This window comes from Monodelphis domestica, chromosome 2 (genome assembly GCF_027887165.1).
Source record: "Monodelphis domestica isolate mMonDom1 chromosome 2, mMonDom1.pri, whole genome shotgun sequence".
Lineage (NCBI taxonomy): Eukaryota > Metazoa > Chordata > Mammalia > Didelphimorphia > Didelphidae > Monodelphis > Monodelphis domestica.
The window spans coordinates 429,282,267-429,306,316 of NC_077228.1; the positions used below are offsets into that span (position 1 = coordinate 429,282,267).

The window sequence follows — 24,050 nt, forward strand, 5'->3', positions numbered from 1 at the left end:
ATCTCATTTTTTCATGAGATAGCTTTGCAAAATCCAGTCTTTTCTTTCATTTTAGCATCTCTCTTCCACACTCTTCATCTTCAGCAATGAGTTATGTAAGATGCAATTACTTTTGTGATGATAATTTTGCAAACACTCATCATGGGCTACAATGAAAGATGACCACACCCATATGGCCTATGAAATGTTTCTTGTTGCCAAATCAGTTTATATAATGATCTTATGATACATAATTTTCCCTAAGTTTATTTTTGCTTCCTAAAACAGTGCTATTCTAATAGATTGTTATGTAATAGCGACCAACTTTTCCCTTTCAGATAAGAAATAAAATATAAAATTTATTATTAAAACTACACATAGTTTTGGTACTTTGCATGGTTTAATTTTATAACTGACAATCACTTTTTCATCTCATTCATTACTTATGTGATCTGGTTACTTCATCTCTATGTGCCTTAGCTTTCTTATTTTTGAAATGTTAATAATGATGATAGCCAACATAAATATTTAACACTTTATGGTTTACAAAGTATGTTACATTATCTCATTTGATCTTCCAACTCTATGAATTAGATTTTAATATAGGGATAATGCCTGCTCCATTTATCTATGAGAAGGACAGATGATCAACTACATGAGAACATTTTTAAAAAGTATAAAACTCAATACAAACACAAAGTTTATTAATAAAGTTTCTAATAACACAGACCCAAACACTTCACTAACATAGTACTAAAAGAAGCAGTCATGAAAAAGATTGAGTCTTAAAAGATACTTGAAGGACCCTCTAAGGCAAGTTTTTTTTCCCTCAAGACTGCTAAATTAATTATAATAGTAATCACACAAATCTTTCATTTATGAGCAAGTGATAATCATAAGGTATTAACATTTTCATAGATAATACATTTTTGTACAAATACTGGCCGGTTTCATGCAAATGTGATGTTGGGGGGGAACAAGATTACAGACAGTGATCAGTTAAATAGAAATACTGAGGAGGTAGTATAAATTGTAATGCCTTTTTCTGCACACAAAATCTGTTGTCTGGACATTCGAGAAGTTTCACATAGCAAAAGAGAAAATATTGCTAGGGATTTAATGAATACTAAATTCATAAACTATGATTAAGAACATACCTTTATGATTTTATTTTATAAATACTTATTTCTGTCCTAGTAACAAGGTTAGGCAATCAGTCTTAAGCAACTTTCCCAGGGTCATACAGCTAGGAAATGTCTGAGGCCAAATTTTAACTCAGGTCCCTCCTGACTTCAGGCCTGGCATTCTATCCATTGTGCCACCCTACACCTCTGTTATTTTAAATACTTTCAGAAGAGTTATCAGGGCTGGATACCCGATACAAAATAGAAGACTTGGGGCAGCAAGGTAGCACAGTGGTTGGTGCCAGGCCAGGATTTGGAAGGACTTGAGTTCAAATCTGCTCTTAGACATTTCCTAATTAGCTGTGGGACCCTAGGCAAGTTACTTAACATTGCTTAGCCCTTGCTACTCTTCTGCTTGTGAATCCTCAATACTTAGTTTCAGAAGATGAGTTTAAAAAAATAATAATAAAATAAAATACACGATTTCAGGCTTTCAAATATATTTATTACTGAGAGCCACTAATGTTTCATAATGAAGACTGTCTTAGGTCAAATAATTAGCTTCAATAATTGAAAAGAGAACAACAATTAATACACTGAATTCTTCTTCTCTTGTTCAGTTAAGTATTAGCTAATATTCTGATCTGATTTCTCTCCTTAACTGGAATTACTGGGCATATGTCTTTAATTAAATGTGATTATGTTTCACAGAAAAAAGTTGATATATATTCAACTTTAAAGTTTTATTACAAAAATAAATTAGAAACAAAGCAATACTGGAGCAACAATAAAACTGGTGAAAATATTTATTTGAATAGAAAAGCTAAATAAAAACATTACTTTTCATGAAACCCCAAGGCAAATATATAGTTCTGTCAACATTGCTGTGACTTAAAATTTCAATAGTTTAATGAAAACTGTTTTGAATTAATAAAATTTGACATAAATTTTCATTAGTGCCCTATGATGCTTCATATTAAGTCACCACTTCAAAATTAATATCCTAATTAGACAACCTACCATGTGACCAAATTAACTGCTTTTATATATGTGTGTGACACTGACAATGACAGAAAGTCATTTAGCTTACCTCCTAAATGCATTAAATGCATTTGCACAAAATCAAGTCAGGATTTTAAAAAACCAAATCTTATAAGTTTAAATTAAATTTCTTGGTAACAAAAAATTATAAATTTTGGCTTAAATTCATGATGTTTAGTTCAAAAACATTAAGAACTAGATTGTTTTCCTCACCTTTTAAAAATAATATTGTCATTCCAGATTCTTAAGACTTTGAAGGTAATACTTTTTTCATTAGTCCCAACTAACATTCTTTTCTACTCAGAAAGCAGACACATTTTAATATAGGGGAACCAATGCTGAATAGATGGAAATAAATGGTCATGGATGAATAAGAGAAAAAAAGAAGAGGCCATATTTTTTAGGAGCAGCGTCTCCTAAAGAAATATGAAACTGACAAGACTGCTCACCAATGCTGTAAAGAAGAATTCCTATATTACCGGAATTATATGTTTGCTTCAGGGCCTAGAATACTGCCCTTCCATATATTTGTTCTATACACATGAACAATAAAGGAGATGAAGTCCTTTTGGTTGATAAGGGAAAAGACAACACATCTAGGGATAACTTTTGCCCTATCTCATAACTACCACTATTCTTAAATAGAAAAATCTTAACATACTAAATCCTAGAAAATCAGCTTATCTTTGCTCATAATTGCTTCTTAAACATTACCATAATGTAATGAGAAGATTATTGGAACTAAATTTTAGAAGTTAAAAAACATTTTTAAAGTATGTAACAGCAGCCAAAAGATGTCTTTGAAACTCTTGAATGTTTGTGTTTTTCTATCATCAGACATCAAGTCTGATAACAGATATACCCAACTGTCAAAACTAAAAACGGTTCATTTACTAATGGTTCCACATGAAAAATGATGGTTCCCATTGAAAACTTTACTTAAAAATTGGGATTCAAAAGGTCAATACTATTAAAATAGAGACAAATCAAACTCTGAACTGAGACTTAATATTCATGAGAAAAGTTGTCTAGTAACATAAATAGCTTCTGCATCAGTTCCACAAAGAAGACAAGATCCTAAAACATCCAAACTGTTGACAGATAGTGTCCTATTTGGCAATAAGCTAGTGATCTCAATACGATCTTTTGCAGGATCAGTGCTGAGCCAGGAACTTATAAGGGAATGGTTAACATTAAGCTGGTTACTTGAAGGATGAGCTAATAATGTGCTATTTCTTCCACCTGTGAAAAAGATAGTTAACACTTTATAAACAAATATTATGTTTGTGACTTTTTCAAATAATACATTTCTATATTTTAAAGGTATTTGACATTTGTATTTCCTTAATGCTCAAATAAATTAGATTAATTCTATTATCCCAAAACATGAACAAATAATTTATGGAAATGCATCAATTGCCTGACAGCTTATTTATCAGTATGAATTAATCTCATGTATCTATGAATCAGATATTAACCTTAAAATCTTGATCAGAACAGACATTTTAAACTTTTAATCCTACCAGTCTTTTTTTTAAACCATCCACTAAAATGCCACCCCCCCCAAAGTGAAACACGAAACACAATGAATCAAATACATAGGGGTTTTCTTAAAAGGTAGTTTGAAATTATCTACTATAGTCTTCTCATTTTCATTTTTTAAAAAACAGATTTAGGATAGAATGGTCCTAGGAAAAGTTGTTATCCCTAATACTATTTCTTTATATTCAGTGTTCTAGAAACTGTAACTTAACTTGTAATTTAATAAAAGTATCGGGATATGAGCCTATCCTATTCACGCCCTCTGAAAGCATCCTCAGCACAAAAGGGACATTTTATATATATATATATACTTCATCTTGTTCCAACATGATTTTGCTAGGTCCTTTGTATTTTGAAATCATTTAATTTTACATAGTTTGGTGATTATAAATATTTAGCATAGTGACATCTGTTGAAAATCTTGCATAATATACATAATCCAGTTACTTAAAAGATTATTGTTTTGTAATTTCTGGTGGTAGTGGCCTAATCCTAAGTAACATTCATAAACTCCTTTATTTCCTAAACAAATCTTAATAACTCAGCCATCTGTTCTGTGTTTATCTGTTGACATATTTATTATTGGCAGAGTTCATGCAGATAATATCAATGATTTGATTTTTTTTTTATTCCACTCTTGAATTTTAATTATTTAATAATGTCCATCTATAGGCAAACTCACTTTGAAGATAACTTTACAAGTCCAGTGGTATATACTTGTTTTCAGTCTTTACTATTGCTTGGTAAAGTGATGATGCTTACTCCAAAAGTCTTTTTGTAGAATTTTGACCTTCTCATCTTGTTCATCTATACAATCTTCTCCCCATTTCTTACCCTGGAAATGCCAAATTTTCTATAGCTGCCTTAGGATAATGGACTGTATATTTTGTTAATATTATAATTTATAATTATGGTAATTTGTTAATATTCATCAAGATCCTTTCCAGATCCATTGTGGTATATTTTACAATCCTAAAGATGTATATTAACACATATTACATTGGTGTTAATTGGTTCCCATTCATAACTTTGACTTCAGGATGCCAGTAAGCCTCTTAACATATTCAGCCACAGCCTTATAGAGATCTTTATTCTCATTATGTCTTCCCTAGAGATTAAGATAATTATAAAAATCACTTTTACCTACTGGTTCAGTGTGATCTCCAGAATCAAGCTTTAACCTGTTAGGTTGGTATATTTTCAGAATTTTACATTTATTACCATTAGTTTCATTGTTGTCTTTATATCACATTGTCTGTCTTTATATCACATTCACTTCAAATATATCCTTGACCTACCCAATAAGCCTTCCCTCAAAACCAAAATTTAAAATGAAAAAGTAGATCATAAAAACCAACATATCAACTGTATGACAGCGTAGGCACTATTCTGTATCTGTAGCCCTCAACTCCTACAGGGAAAGAAAAGGGACATTAAAAATTTTTTTTCTTACCTCTTGATCATTATAATTATATATAGTGCTAAGTTTCATTAACAAATTGTTTTCTATTTTTAGTATTGTGGTTATTGTGTGTAGTATTTAGTTATTTTTAATCTATATTACTTTATAAAAGGCTTCTCATGTTTTTTGGAATTCTTCATATTTGTTATTTCTTTATGGCACAGTAATTATCTTTTATGTTCACATACCACAGCATAATGGGTTTAGTCATTCCCCAATCAATGAGCATCTAATCAATTAACAGTTTTTTGCTAACATGAAAGGTATTACTATATGATGAGGTCTATGATCCTCCTATGTTTCTTTTTTACTTTTTAAAAGCAAAAATATAGGAACTTTCCCCCAAAAGCACCTACCATTCACGCATATGCTAAAATTAAATATAACTTTGTTACTATGCCATAAGAAATAATATGAAGAATTTAAAAAAAAAACCCACTGAGAAGCCTTTAATAAAGTTATGTAAACACAACTAAATAACCACATACAATAATTACAACAGTAAAAATAGAAAACAATTTTTTTAGGGAAACAGCATTGTATAATTATCATCATCAAGATTAAGAAAAAAAACTGTTTTAAAGTATTTGAAGAATTGTTCCCTAGAAAGATTAGATTTGTTCTGCTTGGACAAAGACTAAAACTAGAAGCAAGGGGAAGAAAATAATAAGATTTTAGTGTGATGGAAGGAAACAAATACTTCCTAACACTTAGTCCTATCAAAGTAAGATAAAGAGCTAGCTATCTCAGGAACTAGTGTTTTTTCCCTCCTCACTAGAGGTTTATAAGGGAAAGCTGAATAATTACTTGTTGAAAATGAAGATACCACAGCCTCCCAACTTTCTTACAATTTTAAGATTTTAAAATTAATTCCTCCACAACTACCTTTCCAAATCTATACCTTTCTTTTTTCCTCTCATCTCAAGCACCCAACCCCAACTTTTTATTTATAAAATGACTTCCTATTACAAGAGAGAAATTAGATGATCTGATAGGTGTTCCCTTAATTCTCCTCAAAACTTTTCATCATTACCTACTCATTTCTTTTCTCCTGACTCAAAGAAAAAAATATTCTTTCCCAGAATCTTATTATTTTCTATTGTTTACAAAACATATCTTAATAGTATTTAAAAACCAGCCTGCCCAAAATCTGCTTTTCCTTCTGTATTCACTACTCTGTCAGCAATACCACCATTTATCCACTTTCCCATATTTGATGATTTGTGGTTATCTTTGATATTTCCTTTCTACTCCTATCCCCACTTCTAATAGCCAATTACTAATTTGTTGATTCCATTTGTAAAAATCCTTCCCCTCTTTTCTTCCTACCATTCCATTTAAGGTACTCAATACCACCCTGCTAGCTGTAATAGGCTCCCTCACCCTATTGCCAAATTTGTATTCCCTATACTGAAAACTAGTTCTGCCATTCTATAGCTAAAAACCCTAAAATATCTCTTTACTGACTAATGATTAAACTTCATACTAGATAGTTTAATATTCAAGGCTCCATGTAACCTGATACACACTATCCTTTCTACTTTATCACGTACTACTCTATTCTATGTACATTTATGTTACCACTAAACTAGATTATTTGTGGTACCCCACACATACCACACACTTCCCACTCCTGAGTCTATGTTTGTACTGTCTGCCATGGCTAGAATGTCCTCTCTATTCATCCTTTAAAGTCCAGAACAAATATCTCCTTTTCGATAAAGCTATTTTTGATTCCCCATTGGAAATGGCCTCCTTCATCCCTCTTGAACTGAACTCAACATTTTGCTTAAATCTTTCTTATGCATTTATCACATTTATTTTTCTTAAAGTTGTTGAGAACTGATCTGCACATAGTTGTAACAAATAAATGTTTAATTGAACTAAAGATATGCTCCTTTTCACATAATCCCTAAGTTTCTTCTGCCCACTTATGACTCTGATTGGGACTAAGATCAATATAAACTGAGAAGATCTGGCCAACAAAATCAGAATCTTAACCTATATTGTACCTCTTTCCCCCTTTCCTTTAGTCCATCCTTGGCAAGGTTATCAATGCCTATTAAACAATGCAGTGGCAAGAAAACAGAGACACACAAAAAAGAGCCTGAAGTATCTATATCTAGTACTAGTATTATAGAATTTTGTAAGTATCATCAGTGAAATGGCAATCAGAAATTTTAGGTTTGCTCCAAGGCTGATATATATTTAATCTTTATGTGACAGAAGAATGAGACTGACTTCCCTTATGATGAAGATTTGTATTTTCTCATTTGGTATGGCAATGAAGCAGTTTCCTGAGAGAAAAATAAATTTCCCAACAATCCTATTTTCTAATAGGATAATGAAATATTTGTGCACAAGTCTTTTCCTTTTTTTTTAAACCCTTACCTTCCGTCTTAGAATCAATACTGTGTATTGGTTTCAAGGCAGAAGAGTGGTAAGGTCTAGGCAATGTGGGTCAAGTGACTTGCCCAGGGTCACACAGCTGGGAAGTGTCTGAGGCCAAATTTGAACCTAGAACCTTCCATCTCTAGGCCTGGCTCTTAATCCACTGAGCCACCCAGCTGCCCCCCACAAGTCTTTTCCAAGACTTCTTACCTTGGTGAAAAAGTGATGATTTTTCAGGAACATCTGTGGAGGCATCCCAATGCCAAAGGGATCCATCTTCAGAGCAAGTAAACAGGTGATCTGGGTTGGATGGATGGAAGTGAACTTCCCACACTACAGAACAAGAGCAAATAAAGGTTTATTTTTTAATAGGCTAGTTCAACAAAGATCCTATGGCTCTTAATTGGAATATACTTAATTATATATGTATGTGTGTGTATAAGAGCATAGGCAAAAAATTCTTTGCCTTGAGCCTAAACAGTATGGCAAATAAGTTTTTAGGTTAGTGAAGTGAGAACCCAGTTGGGGAGGATTTAACAATGAAAGTTATATTATTGAAATTTTCTAAAATTTAATATAAGTTGGTCCACTAGGCATATATACTGCCTGTGACCCTGATTCCATGAAAACATGCTTCCTGAGAACAGTTCTGTTGGGGCAGCTAGTGGCTCAGTGGATAGGAAGCCAGGCCTGGAGACAGGAGGTCCTAGATTCAAATCAGACACTTCCTAGCTGTGTGGTCCTAGGCAAGTCACTTAACCCCAGCTGCATAGCCTTGTGTAGTTGGAATTTTGTACCCCAGGACTATGTTCCCCATGTATCCCTGGGTGATCCCTGTGTTTTTCATCATCCTCATGGGGGAATAAGGGGGATAAGTATTATTATCCTATAATGCAAAGTTTAAATTCTTTTGAGAGTAATTTTAGGATAAGAAACTTGCTACCTCCCAGAATCCATAAAGTGAACTATTTGGAGAAAGCAGCCATGAAGATGCCTTCAGGAATCACATGCTACATCAAAAGATCCAGAGTGAACTTTGGGATGTCCTAAATTGAACCATAGGGAGTTGAATATGCATTTATTTTGAATGTACACTCTTATGCCAAAGGGAACTGCCCTCAATTAGCTTTCTGTCAATGCACCTAACATTAGTTTTGTTCTTTTTCTCTTTTATTTCCCTTTTATCTCTGAATTATTGTATATACCTTTAGTTAAAGTTACAAGTTTGGGTAACTAGTCTCCCAAAGGATTCCAGGGGGAATATGTGTAGTTGGAATTTTGTACCCCAGGACGTTCTTCAGAATTCCTTTCCTCTGTGTCCTCATGTAAGTTCTTACATTGGATTATTAAAAGTTTCTGTAATCATGCCCTCGGGTTTGTTTTTTACCCCCTGCTAATGGGGCTGAAAAATACTCTTTTCTCTCTCTCTCTCTTTACTTCCCTTTACTTTGAGTTATTATTATTAATAAATCTTATAAAAATAATACTTGGAGTATCTGAATATATTTTTTTTAACTCTTACCTTCCGTCTTGGAATCAACACTGTATATTAGTTCTAAGGCAGAAGAGTAGTAAGGGCTAGGCAATTGGGGGGTAGGAGGAGGAGTCAAGTAACTTGTCCAGGGTCACACAGCTAAGGCCAGATTTGAACCCAGGACCTCCCATCTGTAGCAATGGGAAATAAAGGTTGCCAGGGGCTTGAGACCAGAATTTTCTTGAGCTTAAGAGTCAGAACTCCTAGGAACAGTTCCCCAACTGTCACTCTGAACCTGGGAGGTGAAGGAGAAAAGGTATGTGGCTAAGACATCTTAAAACCCATCCATCAAGCTACTGGGCTTTTGAATATCTACTGGCTGTGGTGAGAAGTTATTTTCAGTCTTCTGCTGGACAGTGAAGAGAGCAGACTGTCCTAACCATCTGTGGACATCAATCCTAGGACTTCAGTATCCACCTTACCAAGGACTCTCTATTTGTGAGATTTTGATTACCTGTTGGACTTGCCTTTAGGAACTTAGGTTTTAATTTAGTGTGAGTTAGATAGTGTTGATTTAGTGTGTAAAACATTTAGATTTCACCCTCTCCCTTTTCTTCATCCCTTCTGTTAAATAGATTCAATAATTTTATATGTACTGTCTTCCCACTGTATTACCTTCCTCTTCCCTTTCCAAATTATATACATTTTTTAACACGTCTCTAGACATGGTTCTTAATATACTTAATACCTAGCTGCCCCAGAGTATTTGGATATTTAATTTTAATCTTACAGCCTTTAACACTCTTCTGCTGTGGAAGGGATATTTAGTTTCAATTTTCAGAGAGAACTTATTTCCAAAACACATGTACTAATTGAAATGCAAAAAAGTGAAAAATAATGTATACTGTCTACAAACATCACAATTTTGCTCTTGAAATTATTATACATGTCACTAATTATAAAGTTGTTTCCTCAAAAATACTTACTTTCAGCTTCATGAGCTTTCAGCAGAGAAACTGGCATGCTACCTTGCCTAACATCCCAAATACTCAACATTCCATCCTGACCTCCAGTAGCTACAACATGTTGCTGGTTGGGATGTCTATCAACACAGTGGAGTGGAACTCTGTCTCCAGTTCTTTTGAAGAAAACGCAAAAAAAGATAAGAAAAAAAGATACTTCCTTACATCAGTTTTTTCTTTCCTTTATTTCATCTTAAAACATCAACCAAAATTATACTGTCTACTATAAATTACAATCGGTTCCTCAGTCTTCAGTATCCTAAGTAAACTGCCATTTTCAAGGGAAATACTTCATTTTCTTTGATCAACAAACCCAGCACAAATCTGAATTGGAAAGGAAATCAGAAGCCATCTAGTCACACCCTTACCTGAGCAAAAATCTCTTCAACAACATATTTTAGGAGTGGTCATCCAGATTTTGCTTGGAGCACTCCAGTAAGGAACTTCTTTTAAAGATAATTCTAATGCTTAGGAAATTTTTTGCTTACCTTAAGATTAATTTCTTTTTAATTTCCTAACAATTAACTTTACATAGAAATTCCAGAACTTGATTAGATATGTATTTAAAATATCTAGAAAACCTAAAATAGAATACACAATTATTCAGAATGCATGTTAGCTAAAGTCAGGTATAGCAAAACAAAATGAAGCTAACATTTAGTTTCTGATGCTCCTATAACTATGTTGTCATGAATTGTATGTTATATACCAACTCTGAAAAGAAGCCTTTCTATTAACAATGATCTTAAATTGCACTCAGATCTAACAAATATGATAATTTGGTGAATTTAACAAGATGTTGAAAATATCTGTTGAATTAACTTCAAAATTACTAATGAGATTGATTGTTCATTATCATTGTTTTAAAATGGGAAAACATTTCAGTACCTGAATTGAAATCTTTGAACATATCCTCATTTTCTAAGCACAATGAAAACCAGCCATTTGCTAAATATTTTATCCCCAAACACTCCTTATTACAAATGCTTATGAGGTTAAAAAAAAAAATAGTATTTGATTTTTGCCTAGAAACATCCAGGTTGGTTTGGGCAGTAAACTACACAGATAGACAGTGTCTGTGCATGTGTAGGTAGATACAGAAACGCCCAACCACATATGTAACATTAATTATCAATGCAAAATTATTTGTAGAAATAAGACCTAATTTAGCTATGATACAACTCTCAAAGATATTTAATTTAATTTTCCTTTGAAATTATCTTGAAAAGTGATTCAGGTCTAATTCTATGTTATATCTCCATGTTCTCTTTCACAGATTTCTTCTGTGTTTAGGTCCAGCTATTCTTCTCAAAGTTCACTATTCTTATATGGGTGTGAGTTGGTGGCATCCCAAAACAATTACAAAAGAAACACCAAAGATTACTGACCACAGATTACCATAACAGACATAATAATGGGACTATCTTGCTCTGTTATAATTCAGAAATCCAAAGGGTTTTTGTTTTATAATTGTGTAAATGTTCAATAAAATGGTTATCTGACATGGCTAAGCAGGTTAGATGATTCATTGGCACACTTTGGAATCAACTCTCTGGAAGAAATTAGACTAGCAACTAGAAATTGCAGAGTTCAAAGACAATACCACCACCAGCCCCTTTCTGGCATCATCATTCTTATTATCCAGGCTCCAAACCTAAGTGTCACTCTCTTTTTTTTTTTTTTAAACCCTTACCTTCTGTCTTGGAGTCAATTGACTCCAAGACAGAAAAGTGGTAAGGGCTAGGCAATAGGGGTTAAGTGACTTGCCCAGGGTCACACAACTAGGAAGTGTCTGAGGCTAGATTTGAACCTATGACCTCCCATCTCTAAGCCTGGCTCTCAATCCACTGAGCCACCCAGCTCCCCCCCTCCTCCCCCCCCCCTTCACTCTTGACTCCTCACTTTCACCTACTATAACCAATCTGCCAAGTCCTGGAAATTTTTTGTTTGTAACATTTCTAAAATACTGCCTCTTTTCTCTTCTGACATTGCTACTACCTGGATGCAGGCCCTTAAGACTTCATGCCTAGATTGTTCCAATAGCATACTGATTGGATCCTCTGTCTTAAGTCTTTCTCCATTCCAGTATGTCTTCCATTTAGCTACCAAAGTAATTTTCCTAAAGCACAAATCTACTCATATCACGCCTCCATTAAAAACAACAACAACAACAACAACATTTTATTATTTCCAGGATCAAATATAAGTTCTTGTTTTTATTTGAAGTCCTTCCTACTTTTCAAGTCTTCTTATATCTTACCCTCTCAATGTACTCCATAATACAGTGACACTGGCCTCCTCACTATTCCTCAACCAATGAATTCTACTTCCTGACTCTTGAGTATTTTCACTGGTAGTTTATTATTTCTAGAATTTTCTCTCTCCCGACTTTTCTTGGCTTCCTTCAACTCTAAGCTGAAATTCCACCTTCTGCAAGAAGTTTTTCCCATTTGCCCTTAAATGCTAGTGCCTCTCATTTGAGAAAATGAAGTCAAGATAATGGCCTTGAATATCACCAATGTGAAGCAGCTTCCAGAATAAGGAAACCAAAAGAATACAGAATATTTACCTAGCAATCTCTTGATCTCTTTGCCAAGCAAAAAAATCATAGTGGCCAAAGGAAACAACCTATTTAAGCTTAAACATTTGCAAAAAAAAAAAAAAAAAGGAGAGAAGATTATGAGCAGTATCACTTAATAAAATAGCAAAAACCAATGGAGATAAAAGTCTGACATCAGACTTTGAAATAAGAACATCATAAGAGCATTTATAAGTGAAACTGGAAAGATGACAATATATAGAAAATGGAAGTGAGCTATTAAAAGTAACTATATTTTCATCATGAAAAAAACATAATACCTGCAATACAAACTTCACAAGGTTGAAGACCATAGGCAATATATACAAAGCATTTGAAAATATTAAAATTTTATATTACTTATGATTGTTACACTAATGATATTCTTAATGATGCTGCATGGTTGCAAAATATAGAATACCACAATCTCAAAAGAAGAAAATTGTGTGTGATCTAGAAATCAAGAGATACCTATACCTAGCGGATGTAAGTAAATATGACCAATAAAAATGTATGTGCAAAAAGTTGTTTAAAGGATTTCCATTAGGAAACACAATCAGAAAAGGAGCTGAATCATTTGGGTAATGAGAATGATAAGAAACACATTACTTAAATACTATACTAGATTCCATGAAATATAGTCCCAACAGAAGGCCTCTAACATATGATGGTTTATAGAACACGGACAAGAGTTGCACAGAATGAGGTGTGGCTAGATTAGGATCTGCACTCAGGGAGGTGATCCAATCAATATGTTACCATGTATTAATTTCATGGGTGCTTACAGCTAGACTAGGTGGCTAGGCCTGGAGTCATTAACCCTGAGTTCAAATTGTAATAATTAAAAATGGGTTTGACAAATATAAGAATTTTTAAAAAAATTATTGTTGTGGTCGCTGTTTATAAAAATAATTAACTTAAGTCAAAATGAATATTGGCAGCTTTTATTTATAGCAAGGTAGAGATATTAAAGTGGGAAATATAGGAAAGAGGTAGAAAAAAATCGCCTAGCTACAAATACCCCAAGTCCTAATCCCAGTGCCTCCAGACTGTGAATCTGAAAGTGAATTTCACCAGAATCCAAGGTTCTAATCAGGAAACTGAAATCCAAAGAGCCAGGAGACGCTGAAATAACCGCAAAAGAACATTCAGCGCATATGAGGCCAAGACCACCAAGAGTCTTCACCAGAGCTCATGATGAAAAGTATCCCACCAAAGTGCAGAGAGACAGCAGAGAGAGTATAGCCCTTTTCCCATATCACTTCCTGTCTCTCTTCCACTTCACGGGAACCAATCACAGCCTCCTAATTTGCCTAGCACTGCCCAAGGTGGGTCAGTGCTTGTAGCCATTGGAGGTGTGAACTTTTTTTTCTAGTAAGTGACTTGTGAACTCTTTTACTTGGAGACTTACTAAGTGTTAAGTAGGGGTACTTTTAGTTGATTGATTAACTCAAAATAGACAAAGGGAATAAAAAATCCTTTCAAAATACAACCTCAAACTCTTATTAGCTATGTGACTAGGGATAGTAATAGCATTTACCTCCCATAGTTGTGAGAATCAAATGAAATAATGGTAAAGCACTAAGTACATTGCCTAATTCATAGTAAACATTGTATGTTAGCTATTATTATTATTACCTAGAAGACAACTTGTAGTGAAGCTGATTTTCTTATTATAAACTATCTACTTCCAGGTAGAAAACAAAAACCTGAGTCTGTGCTCTGTTGACATAACCTTCAAAACCCCAAAATAACCTATCTCCTAAAACAGAGCATCAGGACAAGACATTTGTAGAGGGATAAATCCAGTAGAAAACTAATATGTATTATATAATATAATGTATAACAAAACTTACAGTGACAGTATCTGAGAGGGTTCATTTCCTTGCTGTCTGAAATCCCATATCTTTAACTGTCCAATTGAATTTACTGTGAGAATCTCAGGAGTTCGAAGGAAGGCCACTGCATGGAGTGTACTGCTGTCTGCATTATCTACAAATTAAGAAAACTGCATGTCAGTAGTTGTTTAAAAAAAAAAAGGCAAACCCTGAGTATATATTTCTTCCATTACTTTAAATATGCAACCCATGCTGAATCTTTCAAATAATCAGAGATAATACTTTAAGAGTAGAGGAAGGTTTTAAGGACTGATTAAAAAAATTAAAATGTTAATAGTTTTAAATAAAATATTTTACAAAAAGTGGTGATGCAGGATTTTGATGAACTTTTCTTAATTCTCTGTATCCCTCATATATGTCTAACGTCCTGCATTTGAGAGAGAACTGATCATGGTTTCAAGGACTACCATAGTCTGATTCTTAAGGTTTTCTCAAATTTGGCCTCCACCCTACTTAACATTATTTTCCTAACAACTGCTTTTCTTTCAGGGCAGGTCAATCTTCCTCACTGCTTTATCAACAAAATATATTCATTCCTACCGGATACTCTCCATCCTCACTTATTCAAATTGTTCTCATTCTTTAAAGTCCAGTTCCATTTCAGCTTCCCACATCAAGCTTTCCCTAATGACTCCAGTCTTCAAAATTTTTTCCTTTCAAACTACATTATATAAGGCCAATTTTGTACAATTTAGTATTTACAATATTTTTATTAGTAGATGCTAATTTTTAAAGATGTGCAATTCACCTGTATAAACAGATTACAAATTCTACGAGAAGAAAAATTTGTGTCCCTCACAGCATTAATCATATTGCTAAGCACAGAAGAGGTAAGAAATACTTGTTGACTAATAAAAAGTAGGAAATGATGTTTATGGTTATGAAACCAAGATTATCCTTTATGTAAAGCTAATTGGTTTGTAAAGGATTCTTAATAGCCATATTCCATTTTAAGCTGAAAGCTAAGAAATTAGGCTAATGGTCAGCAAACTGAAGCCTATGGGATTCTGACCCACCCCCTGTTTTTGTATTTCCAGTAACCTTAGGATGATTTTTACTATTTAAAAATATAAAAACCATCTCTGACTCATTAGACCATTGAAAGAAAAAACAAGAGAACATTAAACTGAATCATACCCATAGAGCCAAGGCTGTTTTTTATTTACACATAAATCCATAAGTCATCACAATTAAAAACTTTATACTAGCAAATATCAGCAGTATAATTCAGTAAAAAGAGAAAATTTGAAGTAGATGACTGATAGGTATATCTTTTTACCCCCATTTATGCTGTGAATTCTTTCTCTCCTTTTATAATTTAAATAAGGCATTCATAATCGATTACACTACTGAAACTTTTTTATCTGTTCTCTTCTGCCATGTCATTTACTTTCACTGCTTTAATTATCACCTGTGTACAACTCCAAAAAATGTACTTAAAAGTCTCGATTTCCCAAGCTCCATTTCCACCTAGTAGTCTCATTGCCACCTTAAATATAACCTATCTCAAACAAAACACATAATCTCTCCCAATCCCTTTCAAACTAGTTTACAGTATTATAAGATCATAGATTCAGAGATGGAAGAAACCTTTAAAATCATTGAGCCTAATCTCCTCCCCTTACAGATAAGGAAACTGAAGCCCAGGAAAATGAAATGATTTGCCCAAGGTCACACATATAGGTGATAAAGCCACAATATGAACCAGATCCTTTGTCTCCAAATCAAGGGGTATTTCTCAATAAAAAACATTGTTGCTTCCTCATTTCTTCTCCAACTCTATTGATAACACCACAATTCAACCAGGCCCAAAGCTATATGGAGACCTACGACTTTTCCTTGTCCTTCACCATTCCCAACATACAACAGCTCTCAGATTGTGGCCCTTTCTAGCTAACTTATCTTTGGTCTGGCATTCCATTTCCCCCACCATTTAGGCACAAACTACTGTCTGGTTTTATCTCATATTACATCTCCAAAAAACTATTTCTCAAATATATAATGTGGATTCTGACTTCTGTCCCTTCAGTTCAAGCTATTCTTACTGCCCATAAATTCTCCCAATCATTTCTATCAAGATTGCACCCATCTTTCAAATTCTAGCTCAAAGTAATCTCTATGATGTCTTCTTAGATCATCTAAAGCAAAAACATTTCCTTCTTCATCTACATACCTAAAGCATTTATTGTTTATCATTCATAAGTTATTAATCACATATAGCCTTTTTTTTTAAACCTATACCTTCTACCTTAGATCAATACTATGTATTGGGACCAAGGCAGAAGAGTGGTAAGGGCCAGGCTTTTGGGGTTAAGTGACTTGCCCAGGGTCACACATCGAGTTAGTGTCAGAGGCCAGATTTGAACCTAGGACCTCCCATCACTAGGCCTGGCACTCAATCCACTGAGCCACCCAGCTGCCCCCACATATAGCCTTTTATTGCAGTTATTTGTTTACATGTTTTAACTCCCATACTGAACTGTGAGTCTTTCAAGAACAGATCTTCTTATACATCTTTGTATTCCTCACAGCACAGTGACATAGTGGTTTATAAAATATAGGTGGTTGATACTTATTGGTCAAAGAAAATTAACTAATCATTTCTCTTACCTATAGTCCGTACAGCTTCCTTGTAACCAACTCTGAAGAGATTGATTCTGCCGTCTTCTCCAACAGTAACAATCTCTGGACTGTTGCATACAATACCAGTACATGGTGCGCTCCTGTAGGAAGGACTGCATGGGCCAATGTGGTAGTGGGCTCCTATCCATTCCTGGCTGACTGAAAGAGTCTGTGTAGAAAAGGGGAGAAAAAAGAAATACACCTTAAAGCTACTTGGTATTACCTTCACATTACCAAACAACAAAACATCAAATATTTCTTCTAATAATATAATACTTTCAAGTTTGAAAGGAATGAAAATAACCTAAAGTAATCAAAGGCACAAAATGCATTTGTTTTTGTTTCTACTTTTCTTCTCATCTCCACAGAAATACTTTCCTTGTCCTTTATATTTCACAGGAAATGTAATGCTGATGATTAGGAAACATGCTTTGATAAAGAGTAGCATATTTTTCTATAATGCCTCTTACTATCAAAATAGCTAAAAAGCTCTCAAGCAAGGAGTGCTTTAAATTGCAGTACAGTGCATTACATTTACTCTATTTATCTTTCTCTTAAAGAAGCAGTTATTAAGTATTCAGGATTACTGTGTTCAAAAATAAATAATTTTCTTAAAAACAACCAGGTTTTTGCCAGAAATTACATGATCTGCAAATAATTTCATCAAGAAATTTAAAGCCTTCATTTTCATTATTTAAATATTTCATTTTGACTTTACTAAATATGCCTATCATAAAGATGATTTGCACAGGAAGAATGAAAAACTGAACGTTGTTTTTTTTTTCCCTAAGTTACAAACTGCATCAGATTTTCTACATGAAGCTACAAGTTTTTCTTATCAAAGTGTCCCATATTGTTTTCTGAAGGTCAACAAACTTGAGTAAGATTTTTTTTAAAGGGGCATTTTGTATGAAGGTTTAGAACTGTCTCAAAATCTATCCCTTTAAGTAAAAATTTAGGTGTTAATAGTAGAATCAAAGGGATTCCCCTATAGCAAGTGAGATAAGTGCTCTTATTTTCTTTGAGTAAAAGAGACAGAAATCACAAGAACATAGAAACATCATTGTAGTTACTGACTAAAGTGGTATTTTAGGTTTAAATTAATAGAATTTTCACCACTTAATAGCAAAGAATATCTTTTAAAAAAAGGGGGGCAGCTGGGTAGCTCAGTGGATTGAGAGCCAGGCCTAGAGACAGGAGGTCATAGGTTCAAATCTGGCCTCAAACACTTCCCAGCTATGTGACCCTGGGCAAGTCACTTGACCCCTCTTGCCTAGCCCTTACCACTCTTCTGCCTTGGAGCCAATGCAGAGTATTGACTCCAAGATGGAAGATAAGTGGTTAAAAAAAAAAGAGAGACTGGATCTACCTATCTCACCTAAATGACAGTGCAAGAACTAGTCATGGATCTAGTACCACTCTTATGAGCATGGTAGCTTTAATTTACTTTGTTTCTTAAATGATCCAATTAGTTCCTTCTTTAGGCAACTTGGCAGCCCCCTGCTTATGCCAACCTTAGTTTGGACACCTAATCAGCTTAGCCCAATGTATTTCAAAATTCCCAAGATCAAGAGATCTGCTAGTCTTAGCTTTCCTAATAGTTGGGATTATAGGTATGTACCATCATATCCAAAGAATATAAGCTTTTGAGAAAAAGTCTACACTAATATGAACACTTGGTAATTTTTTTGCCCTTTCGGTTTTAGGATTATAAAGTATAATTCCTTTTTCATTAAGGAAGTATTTCTATATTAACCTTTGAAGCTTAAGAATATTTTTTAAAGTTCAATTTTCTATAAAACGCTATTTACCTGATTATTTGGATGGTGAAGGAAAACTGTTACACATCCTGTTGATGAAGCAGCTACAATTCTTTCCTGGTCCAAAAACTAAGTAGTAGAAAAATCCTGCTCATTACAGATTCAAAATATTAGTAAAGGACCATACATTTTAAACTAGTAATAAACAACCACTATTTTAAGCATGAAAGACAATGATAATAAGTACAAAATTTACATTTTACTCAGCATTTCAAATACATTATTTCATTTTCTTCTCACAACTCAGTAAGACAGGCCGAGCAGATATTTGACCCAGATGATGGAGCCCTGGGTCTAAAGTGAAGAAACCTGAAGCTTTAAATATTTATTTAGCTGTGTGACCGTCAGCAAGTCACTTAAACTGTTAGCCTTAATCCATCAGAGAAGGAAATGGCAAAGCACTTTTGTATTTCTACCAAAAAAATTTCCATGGACACTATGGTCCACAGGGCCACAAAGAGTCAAACATGATTAAACAATTGAAAGACAACAACAAATTACAGCTCAGAGAGATTAACAAGATTATAAATAATTCATATTTATATAGTAGGGTTTTTTAGAGGGGGGGGTGTTAATCTGAACTGTGATTTCATCAGTGAAAGAAATTCAAAAAATGGAAATTCTTACACATACAAACTGGCAACATGTATCAGCCACTAGTCTGTAACTCATTGTCTTAAAAGACAAGATTTGAACCTGGTCTTTCTAACTTTAAAGCCAGCTCCTATCCACTGATCCTTGATGCTTTATAAAACATTGTCTTTACAACTCTATGATTTATTACTTTAGAGAGGAGAATAAAGCTTAAAGAAGCTAAAATTATATAGTATTGTGACAAGTAAAAATTCCAAAGGACTGGATTATGAATAAGAAAAATCAATTTATTGACTGGAATACCAATAATCATTGGTCCATGATCTCTCTCGATGATTAAAGACTAATTTATTCAGCATCTTGAATCATTTAATACAATTATGGATGCTGATATGCACTATTTAGAATTCCCCTAGACAGCCCAAGACATCTCTAATTGGTAGATACCTAATGGGGAGATCAGCTTATATTTTATAGTTCCTCCCTGATCCCCTCATGATGATGGGGGAAAGTCATATGTCTTATCAGAGGATTCTAGGATCTTTGCCAGTCTAGATGGAGAAATAAGGTTAGGCCTATCCAAGTTGATTTTCATCTGTTCACTGAATATGGAAAAGGCAAGGATGTTGCCATGACATGACTACACAGACACACTTAGTTGAAACTAGTTTTTATTTACAAGACAAGATAGAGTTTATATTCTCACTCTTAATTATCTCAATTTTGAAGTTGCTCTGGGCCAGGGAATATGAGGGGCACTACAAGAATCGTCAGGACAAAGGAATGAAGAAAAAGGCTTGAAAAAGAATGTACAAAACAGTATTAGAAATCAAAATATTATATGAAACAAAAAGTCTTCTGTTCCAGTGCATAACTATTACCAGTAAGTGTAAGGTAATGAAAGCATTTTGATAAGTTATTGTACAGATAAAAAATATTATTTTTAATAAACATGCTTAGATAAATTTGGTTTTGTTAAGCTATTCTTTATCTTAGAAGATTAAACAATAGATGAACTATGGATTATATGAATATAAAGTAGTTTTAAGAGAAGTAATCCTTAAATATGTTCTTAAAATGTCTAGGTTATATACATATATACATATACAGGAATACATGACTACCTCTATTCTTACCTGCAAGTCCATTACATCACCATGATGTTTGATGTCACACAATAACTGATGGTCTCCTTCAAGTCCTCCATCAGTGCTTAAATTACCAAAATCTCCAATACACCAGAGCGAAACACTGTTTTCCTGTAAATTAGTTGCATTTTTAGTTACAGCAGATTAAGTCCATTTTACAATTGTCATTCACTACAAATATACTATGTTTCACTTCTGGATTAACAATGTGGTAACAGTTTAAATCATTTAAGAAGTGTCCAATAAATAGGAACCCTAGGAGGGAAGGTATAGGGCAGGGAATGGAGCAATGAACAAGTTTAACATGTCCACAAAGCCCTATTTATGAACACCATTTACTGTTATCATCATTATGTATTTTACTAATAGGACAACTACCATCATGGAGGTATAAGATTTTTGTAATTTATAAAAGAATCCTCAAATTAGAAAATGTTAGGAGCCAGTACTATAGTATTCACTAATTAATTTAAGAAGACTATTAAGCCATAAATAAGTGTAATAGGCACTGTAATAGCCTAGGAGTAAATCCAGCAAAAGAGATAAGATAATAAGAAATGATGTTTGCATTCCTATTTATATTTGAGATCATACATGAGAAAAAAAACTATGAGAAACAGAGTAAGTATATAAGAGTTATTATTAAAACAAAAGATTGATGGTGGAGATGTTAACTGGTTCTGCAAACATGTTCAGTTATTAAACTGTGTATACCCTTTTGCTTAAAGATATTACTATTAGTCTTATGTGTAAAAATATGTATAACCTCTATTTTCCTGGCAGCCAAAAAACAGAAACTAAAAGGGTGCTTATCAATTGGGAAGTACCTGAACTAATTATGGTATAAGAATGTGATGGGATAAAAAAATGAACCAGAAAAACAATTTAAGTTACAACATTTCATGAAATATATTTTCACGTAGAATTTAAGACATTTGAAAGCCAAGAATTCCAATCAAGTCAAACATCAACCAGGATTCTAAAAGACCAATGATAAAAAATGTATTTGTTTCCTGAGGTAACGGATTATATATGCAGAATGAGACACATTTTTAGACACAGCCAAAACAGGATTTGCTTGACAATGCCTACTGGTTACAAGGTTTCCACCATCCTCCCAATTCAGGCGTTTGTGGTTAAGAAAATAAATGCTTGTTAACAGAGAAAACCTATTTAAAGGTCATCAGTATTAGCGAGCATTTACAGGAAGGCAGTAAGCACAGAGCAGAGGAAGCGTTTATCCGGAAGAGCAATGAAATCAGAGAGAACCTGGTTTTAAATTTCTTTATGTGGGACTTCGGGCAAAAAGCCAAGTTCTCTGGGCCTCAGTTTCTTCTCCTGTAAAGAGAGGAGGATTGGAATGGATAATGTCTAGCATCCCTTTCGGAGGCTATCTATGACTTGTATTCCGGGGAGCTTTCAGAACGGGCCCAAAGCCGGGAGGGTGAGTCCTATGGGTTGTTCCGCGTGCGTGGGCTGAGTAGCGCTAGGTGGGAGGTGAAGGAGGTCTACAGGGCTTGGTCGCGGCTCCCGGGAGCACGAGGAAGATGTGGTAGGGCTGGAGGGAGGAGGCGACATGTGGGAACCTGGCAGGCAAGAGACAAGAGAGAAGAAAGTAACTCACCTCATTGTCCCATGAGCCGGTGGCGAAGGTCTCGGGGGGCTGCAAACTCCCGAAGGGCACGGGTCGCCAGCGAGTTTTGCTGATCTTCTGGGACACAAATTTGGCAAAGATCTCTTCCATGACTGAGAGGCCGTAACTCTACCGCGCGCCCAATCCCTAAACCCGCCTCTTCCGGCCTTCTCGCCCACCTGCCCGGCATCCTGATTGGCTAAGAGAAGACACCGGGAGACGGCAGCCGAGAAAAGGCATATTTCTTCGGCAGGCTCCGAAAGGCTTTCGATTTCTGATATAAAGTGAACCGCTGGCTGAAGCTCTGAGAATTTAGGGTTCTTGAGGACAGTGCGACTTAAAAGTTCTGGCGTTGCTTTTCGGTTCTCCACTCTCCTCTTCACCTTTCTATTAGATCTTCATACTTATCGTCAGCTTTGTGAATTTTAGAAAACAGCGCACTCGCCCATATACCTCCTTCTCCCCGAGAGCTGATATTGTGATTTAAATTTACATTTTTGTTAGGACGTGATGGTTATTAAAATCCAGGAAGAACTGGGTGTTTCTGAGGGTAAATGCCCAATTAAAGCAAATATCCGAATTATATCCTTATAATTTTTTTGTTAGTTTCCTTCATCCGAGACTTTGCTGTTCACCTACAAGATAAACACTAGGGGGAAGAGATCCCCCTAGTTTATATAAACAGTTATTTAATAAACTAAATTTTTTGTGGTTCTCTATATTAGCTAAAAGAAAAAGTACAAATCCCTTACCTGGTCTTCAAGGCCCTCCACAATCCTGCTTCATAATACTACTCTAAACATCTCACATGACTCCCAAGCATTCTTTGCATGAAAAAGGTTTACTTAATATGGCCTTGCCTTTCTCTCTTTTTTGCACTCATCATTCCCTCTGCCTGGAATACTACCTTCCGTCACAACTGTACCGAATCTTTTCTTTTCTTAACCCTTACCTTCTGTCTTAGAAGAGTCGCTAGGTATCAGTTCCAAGTTAGAAGAGCTGTAAGGGCTAGGCAATTGTAGTTAAGTGACTTACTCAGGGTCACACAACTAAGATGTGTCGGAGATCACATTTGAACTCATTTGAACCAGGCCCTCCTACTCCAGGCCTGCTGTCTATCCATTAAGGCGCTTCCCTGCCCCTCTTTTCTGTCCTTTAAGGAACGGTTTGAGTTTTACATCCTAAGATAAATGAAGAGATATTAACAGCTAGGTGACACAGTAGATTGAGTGCCAGACCTGAAGTCAGACTCTTTTTCCTTAGTTCAAATCTGGCCTCAGATACTTACTAGTTGCAGGACCCTAGGCAAGGCACTTAATTCTATTTGCTTCAGTTTTCTCATCTGTAAATAAACTGGAGATGGAAATGGCAAACCACTCCAGTGTCTTTGCCAAGAAAACCCCCAAAAGGTCACAAAGAACAGAATGAAACTGAAAAAAAAAATGACTGATGAACAAAAATGTCCTTATTCTTGTAAGACATCAGAACCAGTTAATCAGAGTATTGAAGGAACTTGACATGACTGATGAGGTAGTCAATAATCTTTGAAGGTTCATGAAGGATGGAAAAGTTATTGCAAGAATGGAGGATGAATGATCTTCAGTCTTCAAAGGAAAAGAAAGGACTAAATCTATTTAGAGACATAGCTAGCATTAAAAAGTGCTTCAGGATTTACAAAACGCTTTGTTAATATTACCTAATTTGATCCTGACAACAACCTGA

The 24,050-nt window shown here is 34.6% G+C and overlaps 1 protein-coding gene across 1 annotated transcript; it reads right to left on the reverse strand.

The window, feature by feature from the left end:
• Positions 1 to 1,586: 1,586 nt before the first annotated feature.
• NUP43 (nucleoporin 43) lies at positions 1,587 to 23,235 on the reverse strand. Its single transcript, XM_001370909.4, has 9 exons — positions 23,081 to 23,235; positions 22,320 to 22,996; positions 20,684 to 20,806; positions 18,945 to 19,022; positions 17,122 to 17,302; positions 14,470 to 14,605; positions 10,000 to 10,151; positions 7,750 to 7,872; positions 1,587 to 3,386 (listed from the first exon to the last, which is right to left on the reverse strand). Exons 2-9 carry the CDS (start codon positions 22,437 to 22,439, stop codon positions 3,157 to 3,159), a joined length of 1,143 nt encoding a protein of 380 aa, XP_001370946.1. The 5' UTR covers positions 22,440 to 22,996; positions 23,081 to 23,235; the 3' UTR covers positions 1,587 to 3,156.
• Positions 23,236 to 24,050: the final 815 nt, after the last annotated feature.

Coding starts and splice junctions, on each gene's coding strand:
- NUP43 (XM_001370909.4), bottom strand. CDS start 22,439: ATGGAAGAGATCTTTGCCAAATTTGTGTCCCAGAAGATCAGCAAAACT. Junction 20,807..22,319: donor CCGGCTCATGGGACAATGAG/GTGAGTTACTTT, acceptor ACTAATTTACAG/GAAAACAGTGTTTCGCTCTG. Junction 10,152..14,469: donor CCCTCTCAGATACTGTCACT/GTAAGTTTTGTT, acceptor TTTCTTCAAAAG/AACTGGAGACAGAGTTCCAC.